This window comes from Cajanus cajan, chromosome 2, assembly GCF_000230855.2.
Source record: "Cajanus cajan strain Asha chromosome 2, NIPB_CcT2T_4, whole genome shotgun sequence".
NCBI lineage: Eukaryota > Viridiplantae > Streptophyta > Magnoliopsida > Fabales > Fabaceae > Cajanus > Cajanus cajan.
This window is the reverse complement of record NC_138518.1, coordinates 48,017,070-48,031,396: the sequence shown is the minus strand read 5'-3', so window position 1 is coordinate 48,031,396 and position 14,327 is coordinate 48,017,070. Positions and strand designations below refer to the sequence as shown.

The following is a 14,327-nucleotide window of genomic DNA, read 5'->3' as shown; positions in this document are numbered from 1 at the left end:
GCGTGCTTTCCTTCTTCTTTTTCTTCTCTTCCTTTGATCACGTTATTATTTTGAGAGTACTTATGTGATTGTAGACAATGCTTGAGTATTCCTTTAAGACTTGATTCTTTAAGTGTTGGCATGGCAGTCTTTGTCTATGTCTATTAATCTCATGTGTCTAACGTCCTGTTCTTTATTTGAGTTTTTGACTTGATGCTTTGACTCTTCTCTAGGTCTGGTCAACTTGTAGGTAGACAGATCTCGTTTCCGTTTGGAGTTCCTTTCAATCTGCACTGTCCTTCACATAGTTGACTTCCTTCTGTTCTTTGACCAATGCTTTGTCTAATTTATTATATTGCAATTGAGGTTTTCCTTTACACATCCTCGTCTGATATTTGGTTCACAGTTGTCTGGCACCAAAAATAACATATACTTTATCTATTCATATGACTTGGTTTGTTTGATCCTCATGGTGTGCCTTGCTTTGACTCATCTCCGTTTGGTTGACCATTTGGCTTTATCTGATGCTCGTGCAGACTTCATGTATGCTTAGCCTATTTATGCCTTGTTCTAGATTTAACCTTGTTTTGGCCTTTTTCTTGATACCTTAATCTTCATCTTGTAAATGCCTTATTTTCATATCTTCGACAGCTTGGATTAGACTTCATCTTTATACTTGCTTTGCTTATCTTGACTTTTGTGTTGTGCTTTCTCTTCACTCATTTTTGACTGATACTTGAAGCTTTGCTTTATCTTGACTCTTCTTCTTCTGATTCTAGATTTATTATTTGATGATGCACACGTCGTATTCCATCTATCATTTGTTTTAGTCTGATCTTTGTAATGATGGAAGATCTTTAATTGTTTCTTCTCATCGTCTAGTGCTTTGGTTGATCTTCGTCTATTTGTTCGAACTTTATCTGAACCACTTGCTTTATCCCTTGTGATATTTCCCGACTCATCCAATTTGCTTCAGTACATCCATTTCGTACTAGTGATTTTTTTATTCTTTGGTATTGGAACGGATTCTTCTTGCATGGCTTGAGCTTCAATCGTTTGCTTAACCAACTTTCGTCTTGACTGGTCTTCCTCTGTGATCTTTGTGGACTTCATACGCTTTTCCATATTCTTTGTCTTGTCCTCATTCATTGTCTTTGGTCTTGTATCGTCTGAGGCTTCATTGTTTTCCTTCTTGTGTTGGGCTTGACTTTGCTTGATCTTTTCATCTGATGCTTTATAGTTCTTTACCCTTTGTCTTGGTTCTGGTGTGGGAAGTTGTACATGTTTTGTTCTTCATTTTGCCTGTACTTATGTTTTTTTGAAACGCTAACACACTTGTTAGTAATAACAAAATGTATTATATTTGTCTCACTCAAAACCTTATTGGGAGTTGTTTCGTCTGACTTAACAAAGATTTCCCTTAATTAATTAAAATAATTTAATATGATAAAAAAAACTATGGATCCCATTTCTGCACGCATAAGGGGGGCAAATCGACAGATTTAAACTATAATGGGCTCACAAGGCCTTTTGGGAGCCCACCACCCTTTACTTGCCCCTTTGAGAGTGTAAAGAGCACTTTAATATATAAAGGTTCTACACTTGAGTGGTTCAAGCAATGTGGAACTTTTTTCTTTTGAAATATAATACACAAACACACACACACACACATATATATATATATATATATATATATATGTGTGTGTGTGTGTAACAACAACATCCACTTAATCTTACGTAAATAAAAGCATTAGAAGAAACAAATTTTGTGAATAAAATAATACATGAGTGGAGAGAAAAAAGAATTCAGACTGAATGAGCAGTGTTATTAAAAGATGTCATTTTTATAATATTCAATAGAAGTTAAAGATATTTTTTTTAATTGTGGTATTATATGAAATATTTACCGCTAATAAGTATTTCCTGTTATAAAAGAGAGAAAAAGTAGAGAGAAGAAACAAGACAGTATGAGATGGAGAAAAAAATTTAACTGATGTATTATCCTTAAGAGAGGACTAACCTATTTATAAGTACATGGGATAACTGAACAATTACACAAAAAGAGAATAATATATAACAAAAATATAAATGATAATGATTGAAAATAAATATTGACATCCACTAATTGAGCCACTAATTATTATTCATAACATTTCCTTCTTAATATATTTAATAATATTTGGATTAATAGAAAGTCATTAATTTTTTTGAATTTAATGACTCGGTATTTAGATGCGCAATGAGAAGTTTATTTTTTATATTTACTAGTATTTTAATATCTGCATTTATATTAATTAGAAGACATCATCAATTCTTTAAGTAAATATAAGTACTAAAAAAATTAATTATTGATATATATATATATATATATATATATATATATATATAAATTCACCATTTTTATTTCTTTTTTGTACAAAAACTCATTTGTAACTAATTGGTTTTGCACCTTTTGGTGTAAATAGTACTGGTCCAAAAACTTTTCGCTTAGCAAGTGAGTCTAATTTTGCCTCAATTGCATCTTTCCATTTTGGCCAATCATTTTTTTATCGACAATCGTTGATGGACTTTGGTTCTTGATCCTCAATATCATTTATTACATTTAGTGCTATATTATATGCAAACACGTCATCAATATTGACATTGTTTCAATTCTATCGTATTTCATTCATGACATAATTTATTGAGATCTCTTCATTTTCAATAATTTTAGGTACCTGAGTTTCTTCTAGAACTGAAATAGTAGTTATGTCAGAGGAATCTTTTTGAGTTTTTACATCCTCAATTTGATCATTTTTATCTTTAGCTCTATTTTTTATTCGAGAATTTTTATCCTTGGAACCAATTGGTCTACCACGCTTTAGACGTATTTGTGACTTGTTTGTAATATTAGATTGTCCAATAGGGACTTCAACTCTTATTGGAGCATTAGTCGCTGCTACATATGACTTAGTCACCATTTTTTGGATTTGTGAATATATTTGGTAATTGATTAGCTAAATTTTGCAAATGAATTATCTTTTAAACTTCTTGTTCACATTGTTTTGTATGAGGATCAAGATGAGATATTAATAATTCATTCAAACTAATATATTTTTCTAGCAATTTGTGTTCTCCCCCCTAATGTTAGGAAAATCAACTCATTAAAAGCATGAGATGTGAATTCACCAGCATTATTCAAACAAATTTTCTTAATTGGATAGTTAAGAAAATGAGCTCTTAATCTAATTAGTTAAGCTAATAATCTCGCAAACGCCTGGTTGCAAGTTGATAATAAACAAACATGTGACCATCTTGTTAATGCATCAATTAAAATCATAAAATATCTAAATGGTTCACATGGGGATTGTATTGGTCCACAAATATCACCTTGTATCCGTTCTAAGAATTAGATTCATTTCCAATTTTTGCTAGTGATAGTCTAATTATTAACTTCCCTTGGGAACAAGTAGTACTTGAAAAAAATATTTGATTGAAGAATCTCTTGGCTCTTCAATAAATGTCCGCATAAATTTTTTAATTATTTTTCACATCATGATAGTCCCAGGGTGACCTAACCAATCATGCCAAACCTCAAATTTATTTTGATTTGTAAACTTTTGGTTTACAATAGTATGTGTTTCAACTATATTAACATACATGCAATACAGTCCATAGGAGAAAGCAAATAAATTTTCCAATACTTCCTTTTTATTAAAGTGGAGTTTCGTGATATAAAGATTTTTACATTCCCTTCATTGTTTGTTTTAATATGAAATTCATTTAAACGAATATCTTTGAAACTTAATAAGTTTCTGTAAGACTCAGAAAAATATAATGCATTTTTAATATGCAACTTTCTTTCTTTCAGTAATAATATATTATCTCTTATGGAGCCTTTAATTATATTTGTAGTACCACATAATATTAACTTCTCACATTGTTGAATATGAGAAGATAAAATTTAATATATTAGAAAATTCACTTTAGGGAATGAAATAATGCTAGTTAAAATGGTCTCATGCATAAAAATTTTTTTAATATTTTGTTTTAGTCTTCAAGAGACAATAAATCAACTTAGGATATTTCTTAATCCTTTTTATTTTATTTTTTATTTTTTTTAATATTGTTACTTCTAGAGAAAATTAGATGTATGAAAAATATGATATATTTTTCAAATTGAGAAATCATTGTAAAAATGACATTTTGTTATGTATATTTAGACATCAATTTAATGTCAAAATCTACACTAATTATTTTTTTATATCATCTCATGTATATTATCTACAAATAAATGCTTCATACAAAAGAAAATTAAAAACATATCTCACTAACACTTTATTTTATCATTTTAGGAAATGAATGATACAACACAATCATATATTCATTTGGAAAAAAAATCATAACTTACTTATGTCTTTCTTTATAAAAAAAAAAAAAACAAGTGAGTCTTTCTCATTATACTTATTAAAAAAATTATTTAATAAAAATACATAACAAAATATCATTGCTAGGTTGACTTTAAGGAGAAAAAAAATAATACTAAAAATTAGGGAAAATTATTCTCCTTATAAATGTTTATCGAAAAAATAAGGAAATAAACATTGATCATAATTTCATTAAATTATAGTATTTTTGTACAATCACAATCAAATTATAATGCAATGATATCTCCATCAATTAAAATAATAGACGTATAACATTATGAAAAAAAATAATATCAATTCTATCAATAGGATTTGAAACTACACTCTTTTTAAGATTCAATGACGTATCACATGACTTCAATTACAGGACAAGTTGATTATTTCAATCAATTTAATCATGAACAATATCAAATTACAAATGTAGGAAAACTCATAATCCTTTCAAGAAATCACATAAAACTTAAATAGGCTTAAGGACACGCTTTACTAGTCATAATATTTATAAGTGTCTCAAATATCATTCAACATTATAATTATGACATTGATAAAATTATTTCACTTCTGGTGGTGATCTCATTCGTATCAAAGGATCAAACATGATGTAATATATATCTATATCAGTTTTTTTTCCACTTCTGGTGAAATTTATTTTATGTTTCACTTTTCATATTATTTTCTCATTTCTAGTGAGAAAATTTATTCTTTCGTTTTCATTTTTTTTCATCATTTTTCCACTTCTGGTGAGAAAAAAAAATTAAATTATCTTTATTTGACAATGTCTTCTAGACCATTATAAAAAAAATTATAATTTTTTTTATTTTGTCTTTAAAATCAATTGTATTTAAATAAATTTCACAATCATAAATACAAATATTCTATCAAATTCATAATATGAAAAACATGATTACATAATAATGACAAAATATATTACGTCAATGAAATATTGATATTTCTCATTTCTGGTGAGAAAAAATAATAAATTAAAAGAGATTGAATATTTTCTTTTGATAGCATCTTCTAGACACATTTCAAGGATGTATAATTTTTTTTATTTAATAGTGTCTCTGGACTACTATAGTGTCTTCAAGACTACTTTAATACATAACAATGTAAACAACACAAATATTTGATAAAATTCTTATTATGGAAGATGAATAACTAACCTTGAAATATTTTTTTTTTGAAAAATATGATTTTTTTCATGAAAATTCTTCATAGCTTTGTTTTGCAGTTGCACCACCATTGTGCTGACAACGTGTTATAAAAGAGCGAAAAAATAGAGAGAAGAAATAAGACAGTATGAGATGGAGAAAAGAATCTGACTAATGTATTATCCTTGATAGAGGACTAACTTATTTATAAGTACGTGGTAACTGAACAATTACACAAAAAGATAATAATATATAATAAAAATATAAATGATAATGATTAAAAATGAATATTAATATCCACTAATTGAGCCACTAATTATTATTCATAACATTTCCTTCTTAATATATTTAATAATATTTGGATTAATAGAAATTCATTAATTTTTTTGAATTTAATGACTCGGTATTTAGATGCCCAAGCGTGTGGTTATGCAGTAGGGGTTGATCCACGCTTAAGCAAGGTCAGGGGTTTGAATCTTGCCTTGTGTATGCAGCCGCGTTAAATCTTGGGACTAGCTATCCCACCCTTTGAGGTGCCTCCAACGTAGTGAGGATATTAGTTACTGCTATCGGCGATCCAGGGACGAAAAAAAAATGCACAATGAGAAGTTTATTTTTTATATTTACTAGTATGTTAATATCTGCATTTATATTAATTAGAAGACATCAATTCTTTAAGTAAATATAAGTACTCGAAAAAAATTAATTATTGATATTAAATAGGGATATATATATATATATATATATATATATATATATATATATATATATATATATATATATATATACGGTGGTAAAAAAAAAAGAAGTATAATTTAATGAAACAAAATATAATAATAAAATCTCTATTTATTATTTAAATATGTTGTAATGAAATAGGGGGAAAATCATTTTATTTCATTTCTTATAAATTAAAAAGAAAATAAAAAATTACAATTTTACATTCTTATTTTACCAATTCAAATAAGAGAACACGATATTATTTTATATTCTGTTTTCTCCCTTTCTAACTGCTTCTATCAATTCAATGCCGTAATAATGCTAGATTTTTTCTTCAAAGAAAAAAGTTGTATGTACTCACATAATAAGTTTATATTAAATAATCATTTTAAAATTTAAAAAAATGATTTTTAATTGATTATAACAGTGTAGAATTCTTACATTAATATTACGTATACATTAAATTCATCACAAAAAAATCCATATACTTTAAATTCATTTTTAAATTATAAAATCTTAACTAAAATTACTAAAATTTAAAAAAAATCTCTAAATTAATTCAACCTTTAAAAAAGCAAACAACAAATCATTTAACCATTCAGAAGATAATATAAAAAAAAATCTCTAAATTGATTCAGCATCTAAAGTCTTTCCTTTTTAGTCTTTCGAGATCAAACATTTTTTATTAATTAAAAAAAAAAAAAACCACTTTGGATAGATTCTTTTCTCTCTTTCACCATAAAGCACTGCTCTATAAATGATTCCACTATTATTATGAACTAACGGCCACTCTTTCCTCAACTCCCAAAGATGCTTCTCTCACACATCCTCACTTTCCTCCTCTCCCTCCTCTTCCTCACTTACTCAGTCGCTGCCAATTACTCAGCGGCAACATGTTCCAACATAGTGCCGCTGATAAATCGCAGCGACAAAATCTCTTTAACAGATTTTGGTGGTGTCGGCGACGGCCGCACACTGAACACAAAAGCGTTCAGAGCGGCCGTGTACCGCATTGAACACCTGAAGAGACAGGGTGGCACAGTATTGTACGTGCCTCCAGGTGTGTACTTGACGGAGAGCTTCAACCTCACTAGTCATATGACGCTTTATTTGGCTGCTGGTGCCGTTATCAAAGCCACGCAGGTGCGTTTAACTCTCGGTCACCGTTTATTAAGGTTTTCTTGTTAGTACTTTTTTTTTTATTGAGTTTTTTTTTTTTTTTTTTGAAACAATTGAGTAGATGTGTGATTTGTTGTCTGAAAGATGGTTATTGGTTAATTAAAATTTGGGTTTGTGTGAATCGGGTTTTTAAATTTTCAGTTTTGATACTTTTTTTTTCAAATGGTCAATTATTAATGTGTGATGACGACCATTTGTATAAATAATTTATTAAATTAAGGTAATATAAACACTATTAGTGAATGTTTGGTTAAATTTAATTTTAACTGATAATGATTTTTTTAAGTTAACAAAAGTATTAATTTTTTAAAAGAATTTCAATCAAATATGCGTTATATGTATTGTTTTTTCATTTAAATGATTGATTCAGCGAAGTTTTTTTTTTTCCTATTATTATTTTAGATGCATTTGTTTTTGGACGAGAATGACGAAAATGTAACAAAAAGGGCATTTTGATCTTCTTTTTTTATCAGACGGCATCCTTTGAAAATATATCTCATTTACGAATTTGTTCTTCATTTAAATTGTGTTAAATTGAGTGTTTAAATTGTTTGCGTTAAGATAATGCTTGGTCAACGGAGTTTATGTCCCGCTAATATAAATTAATTATTGATTTTCAGTTTTGGACACTACGTATATCATGTTTATGAAAAATAAATTGAGTACTTAAATAATTTAAACTCTTTCGGTACCCAGTTACGAACAGGGAAGCGAGAAATAGATTTAATTGAATATCGTATAAATAATTTAAATCAAACACTAAATTTCAAATTAGATTCTCGAAGTATTAAAATAAAACTATTATTATTTTTATACGTGATATTTTAATTTAGTATAGTATTTATTTATGTAGATAAATTATGTCGGTGTACAACTTTATTTTGGAAGCAGAAGAATACGATGCATACTACTAAATTGTCTGAACAATTTGTGATATATAATACGATTTTTCTTGGCCAATTGTGGAGTCTGTAGAGCCCACCTGACACTAAAATCAAAATGCTAATGACTATGATAGTTCCTGCAATGCAAAGTGCCAGCAAATGACAGCATATTTTCAGAAAATTCAAGAAGCCCCATAAATTGAATGTTAGAATTTGAAACACCATAATTCAAACCCCTTTGGCAATCTGTGATGAAAAGAAAAAAAAGGGTCAATTCTCAGTACTTGTGAGTGATGAAAGGACTGTAGAAGGAGCATTTGTATGCATGATTGAAGGTCTGATATGTGTCATGAATTGGGTCAATTAGTATGTGTTCATGTTTATGTGCTTGTCTGAATTATGCAGGGTTGGTAATATAGATAATATTAATTGGTTATAAAAACATAGAATTCACATGAATTATGGTGGGCCTTGGTATGAATGGAGGAAAAGTATTGGTGGGTCTCTTGTTTGCATAGCTACATGTGCATGATATTTAAAGCAATGACAATGGCTTTATTGGACAGCTGGTGTGTTGGCCAGTAGCCAGTGTTGTCTGCTCTGCTAATTAAGTGGAAGTGGGATGCTGGCTCTGCTATTGTGTGAACAATTTAAATATGATTCATATATTTAGGCAACAAAATTTGAAATGTGGGTAGGTATCATATAAATTGATGTCAAGAATGAGGTACTGTTTGGATATGATTCTCTGTAAACCTTGTTGAAAAAGAAAATAAGAAGGAAAAAAAAATTAAATAAACTTTTTCTATAAGCTAATTTTAAGGGAGAAATTGATTGCATTTGTTCTTAATATTTCTACTGCTATAAGTACTTCTGCATAAATTTATGTAAACATGGCCTAATTGAGTATTAGTTCCTTTGTGCTTGGGTCCATAGCAATTTTAAATATAAAGCACCACTTTATCAAAGATTTGAGAATGATATTTATTTTATTGATGCTCAAAGTTTGTTGTAGATTATAACCGCATAAAGCATTTGATGAGCATGTTTTGTATAAAATGGGCTATTTTTAGTCAATTCTATACTTGGAGCACCTCCTTACTAAATCATGTCTTGCTAGAAAGGTTTTGTTGCTATCTGGCTCTTTATTGATCTGGAGCTGTAGCAGAATACAAACTGCACATTTATTTCTTGTTTATGCTCATAAACTTGATTGGAGAGAATGGGCTGTGAACAATGTTGAGAGTGCAATGGCGATATTGTAATTGTTAGGAGTTAGTAGAGAGGGAAGAGAGAAATAGTAACAGTTAGAGTGGTTGGTTAGTTAGTTAAGTAAATAGGGGAATTAAGGAGAAATGTTTCATTCAGTCTTTGCATCATTTGGGAATTGAACATTTGATCTTTGTGAATGGAGAGAAATCCTTTGTGATGGGTAAATTTTTCGAGGAGAGACCTCTCCTGTTCTCTATCATTGAATAAAATTTTTCATTTGTTCCTATCAATTTTCCATTTCTCCTTTATGGGTTTCTATCAACCCTTTGTGAAAACTGTTACTAATTAATTTTCTCTTCTCTCTCTCCTAACATTAATGGTGTAAACTTTATCCACATATGTTAGAAATTTTACTTCATATTTGAAGCTTTGTTGAAGAACACTTGTTCTTATCCTTGTTTTCTTTACCCCAAAAGTTAGTGAATTTAACACCATGTAGTATTGTGGTTACAAGTAATCTATCATTTGTAAATAACTACAAACCAAAATATATATATTCTTTATCTTCTTCATAGTGCATGGTTATGACCTACTCCTATTTGCCAAATCAATTTCAACATCAAACTTAATAAAAGTGTCTGACTGCTGGTACAAGTTCCAAAGCTTTGTGACTGTTTCAACATTCAGTTTTAGATGCATGGTGTAAATCTATCTGATAGGACTACGACCATCAAACTCATTTTGCACGTGAATGTAAAGTAATAAATTTGTATGTTTTGCTGCTATTATATGATCTGAAATGAATGCTCATAGTCCTGTGGAACTCAAAACATCTCTATTCTTCCTTCTAACACGGTTTATTGTTTTTATGCATGAAAAGGAAACACGATAGATTGGAAGCTTCTGATGAATTCTCTCTTCTTTTTGTCCTACCATACTTTTTAATGTTTCTTCCTTGCTTCATATTTTAGGAGTTTGGTAATTGGCCTTTAATTGCACCCTTACCATCTTATGGAAGAGGAAGGGAGCTCCCTGGAGGAAGGTATATGAGTTTTATCCATGGAGATGGACTTGATGATGTAATAATCACAGGTGGGTATCAAATCTTTAATACATTTTGAAAAAAAATAATAAAATACTGTCTTGATTTCTTAGTTTGTATCAGATCACTGTGTATCTAAAAATAAAGATTACAAGTTACTGAAGTATATAATAAGAATGAAGTGTAAAATAATTTTTATGAGCGAGAATGATAAGCGAAAAAAAATGTCATGATGAAAAAGCTCTATAGTGTATATCCATAATGGATTGGATATCATGGAAACTGTTTCTTTATACCTTTCTAAGCTAAGGCTACAAACTTCATTACAAACCAATCTCTCAACACTTTCTTATTTTTTTGAAAAGGCTCCTATAAAGTGAACTTGTCTATGAAGTGCACTAGTAAGGGACTACACCCTTGAATACTCTCTTTCTTGTGCACTTATAGACAAAGCCACTTTAAGGAAGCCTTGCCTCATAATTTCATAGGTGAGAATGGGACAATTGATGGGCAAGGAGATGTCTGGTGGAACATGTGGAGGCGGAAAACACTTAAATTTACAAGACCGAGCCTTGTTGAATTTATGAATTCCAAAAATATTCTTATTTCAAATGTGGTTTTCAAAAATTCTCCCTTCTGGAATATACACCCAGTTTATTGCAGGTATGATTAGGCAATGTGCACTACCTTATATATATATATATATATATATATATATATAATATTTTCATTCTCTTGATTACAACTAGCTAGAAACAATCTAAAAAGGAATCAAAGACGTAGAGATGTTTTCCTGAAATATAATTTCAAACTTCCTTCTTTGCAGCAATGTTGTTGTTCGATATGTCACAATTTTGGCTCCTCGTGACTCTCCTAATACTGATGGAATTGATCCAGGTAAATTCTCTCTAAATAACCCACATCTTGTTCAAACATCAAATATTGAAGTAGTTGTAACAAATAATCAAATCCTATTGCAACTGACCTCATAAGTTTCACTTACTTGGTATTGAACTCTTCACAAGAGAACTGTACCTCATCTCTTACAGGAGTTAAACTGTTCAAGGGAAGTATTGAAAAATTGAAATTACTAATGTTGATTCCGTTAGTGCTATCATGCTATGTATGTAGCTTAAGAACCAAGGGAAGTATTAAAATTACTAATTTTGATTCCATTAATGCTGGCATGCTATGTAAGCAGTTCAAGAGTTTACAAGTATCTTGTACTGATATAAGATTTTATTTGTTGTTTCCTTGGTACATAAATCAACAATCCAACTCTATCATGTAGTTAATGGAACTTCCATAAGATGTTTTGACAAGTAAAAGGGCCATTGTATTCGGAGTGTGTTTGGAAACCAATTGAATTAAACTCAACAGAAGTTGAAAAAAAAAAAAAAAAGCTATACTCATAAGCTTTTGCTTTTTTTCATTAGAAAATGTATTTTTTTCATTGAATATGGTTTTAAATCAGTATCCAAATATACACTCAATCATCTACATAATTCATTTATGCAGATTCAAGTTCAAATGTCTGCATAGAAGACTCATACATCTCCAATGGAGATGATCTTGTGGCTGTGAAGAGTGGGTGGGATGAGTATGGTATTGCATATGGTCGCCCCAGCTATGGCATCACTATCCGGCGCCTAACCGGATCGTCTCCGTTCGCCGGCATTGCAGTTGGCAGTGAAACCTCTGGTGGGGTGGAGAATGTACTAGCTGAACACATCAACCTCTTCAACATGGGAGTTGGTATCCACATCAAGACAAACAGTGGGAGGGGAGGGCTCATTAAGAACATAACAGTGGCTCATGTGTATGTGGAGAATGCAAGGCAGGGAATCAAAATTGCAGGTGATGTAGGGGGGCATCCAGATGACAAGTTTAATCCTCAAGCTCTGCCAGTTGTGAAGGGCATCACAATCAAGAATGTTTGGGGAGTGAATGTTAACCAGGCAGGTTTGATACATGGACTGAGACATTCCCCTTTCACTGATGTGTGTCTGTCTGATGTCAACTTTCATGGCACGAGAGGACCAAGATCTCCCTCTTGGAAGTGTTCTGATGTGTTTGGATTTGCTCATCAGGTTAGTCCATGGCCATGTTCTCAGCTGAGCAGCCAAGAGCCTCGATCATGTGCCATTTAGAGATTTTACTTCCCTTAAACTTCAAGAGTACTGTTTCTTTCATTGATTTATTATACTCAAAAAAAGGCATTGAATCATCACCTTTTGAATTGTATGATATCATATATGCAAGTAAACTGAGTCAAACATGTATCAAACACATGCATTAGTTGAGAGTGCCAAATAAGCTGAGGTCTATGACATAAATTTTATCATGGGAATCACCAAATAATCTTTCTAGGGGTTCTTTCAAACGTCTTTAGATTCTTTCTCACGTATGTTTATTGGCCAATATATTTTCAACGTTGTAGCAACTTAATGAGTGATGATGGTCATGTGGTAGTAGTTACTTATAGCTCATGATCATTTCATTTGAGCTTTCAACTGTCCTTGGTTTTCTTTAGTGGCTATTGGACCAAGGATACGTTTGAGTAAGTAATTTAATTAAGTGCCTACAAAATAAATATTTATCATATAAGTATTTGTTCTCTATATAACTTTGAATAATTATCTTAAATGAAAATATTTTTAGAAAATATTTTTTTAATTAGTGTTTTTTGGATTTTTTTTAATGAAATTATTTTTACACATTTTTCTTAACTTCTTCCAATTTATTATTTTCATCTTTATTTATAAAAAAACATCAATAATTAAAAATAACTTTGTATCACAATACTAATTGTTTATTATAAATATAAAATATTATTTTTATTTTAAAAATATTTATTAATTAAGATTTTAATTATAATATTATTTATATATTAAAAGAATTTATTTATTTAAAATTTTATTTATATAAAAAGATTTATTTTATAATTATAATTTATTTCCTGTCACTCCAGAAATAGTCTTTAAATACTATATGTCTATGGAATTCATAACTGAATTTTTTAAATTATAAGAATAATATAACAAAATTTAACCATGTATTATGCAAAGATATTGGCCGAAACCATAAATGCTTGGTGATCATTGTTTTAGACCATATAATCATTTTTCCTTTCTGAATCTGCAATTGTCATGACTAAACGTGAATCATTACTCCCATAGTCCCATGTGGCTGATAGTAGAAAATTAACTTCACATGGTGGATGTATAATTTTTTTACATTAAATATTTTAGATGAATTGAGTTCTGAAAGTTTACATAATAGACACTTAAAATTTAAAGAAAGCTTATAGAAATATTTAAAAAATTATTTATCAACAAGATCTTTACATCTTTAAGAATCAAAATTACATTTTTTTAAATATGAGTTCATTTTTTATATCAATTGAACTAATTTTGTTAATCTTGATAGATTCATCTGCCTAAATAGTTTCATCCATGTCTTCACCTTCCTTTTTACCAACCATATAGTATGAAATCAATTGAAATTTCTTACCAACCAGCTATATGATATATTTAAAGGCTATAACAAGCTAGGAGGGGAAATTGCCAACTACAAAATTAAATGCTAGAATGAGTAATTTTATTTAATCAGGTTCCATGTTTGTAATGACTACACTTTCATGTCACCACAAGGCATCTAATTTCTTTTATATTAAAAAAAATTAATATTGTGATAGTATCTCAATACCCCTCAATTTAGCATGCGAAATTTCCATTTCATAAATATAAAGTAG

At 29.6% G+C, this 14,327-nt stretch overlaps 1 protein-coding gene across 1 annotated transcript; it reads left to right on the top strand.

Moving 5' to 3' along the window:
* The first annotated feature begins 7,017 nt into the window (after positions 1–7,017).
* On the top strand, positions 7,018–12,917 carry LOC109805323 (putative polygalacturonase). Its single transcript, XM_020367363.3, has 5 exons — positions 7,018–7,399; positions 10,503–10,623; positions 11,062–11,236; positions 11,400–11,470; positions 12,092–12,917. The coding sequence occupies exons 1-5, from the start codon at positions 7,067–7,069 to the stop codon at positions 12,721–12,723; spliced, it is 1,332 nt and encodes a 443-aa protein (XP_020222952.2). The 5' UTR covers positions 7,018–7,066; the 3' UTR covers positions 12,724–12,917.
* Positions 12,918–14,327: the final 1,410 nt, after the last annotated feature.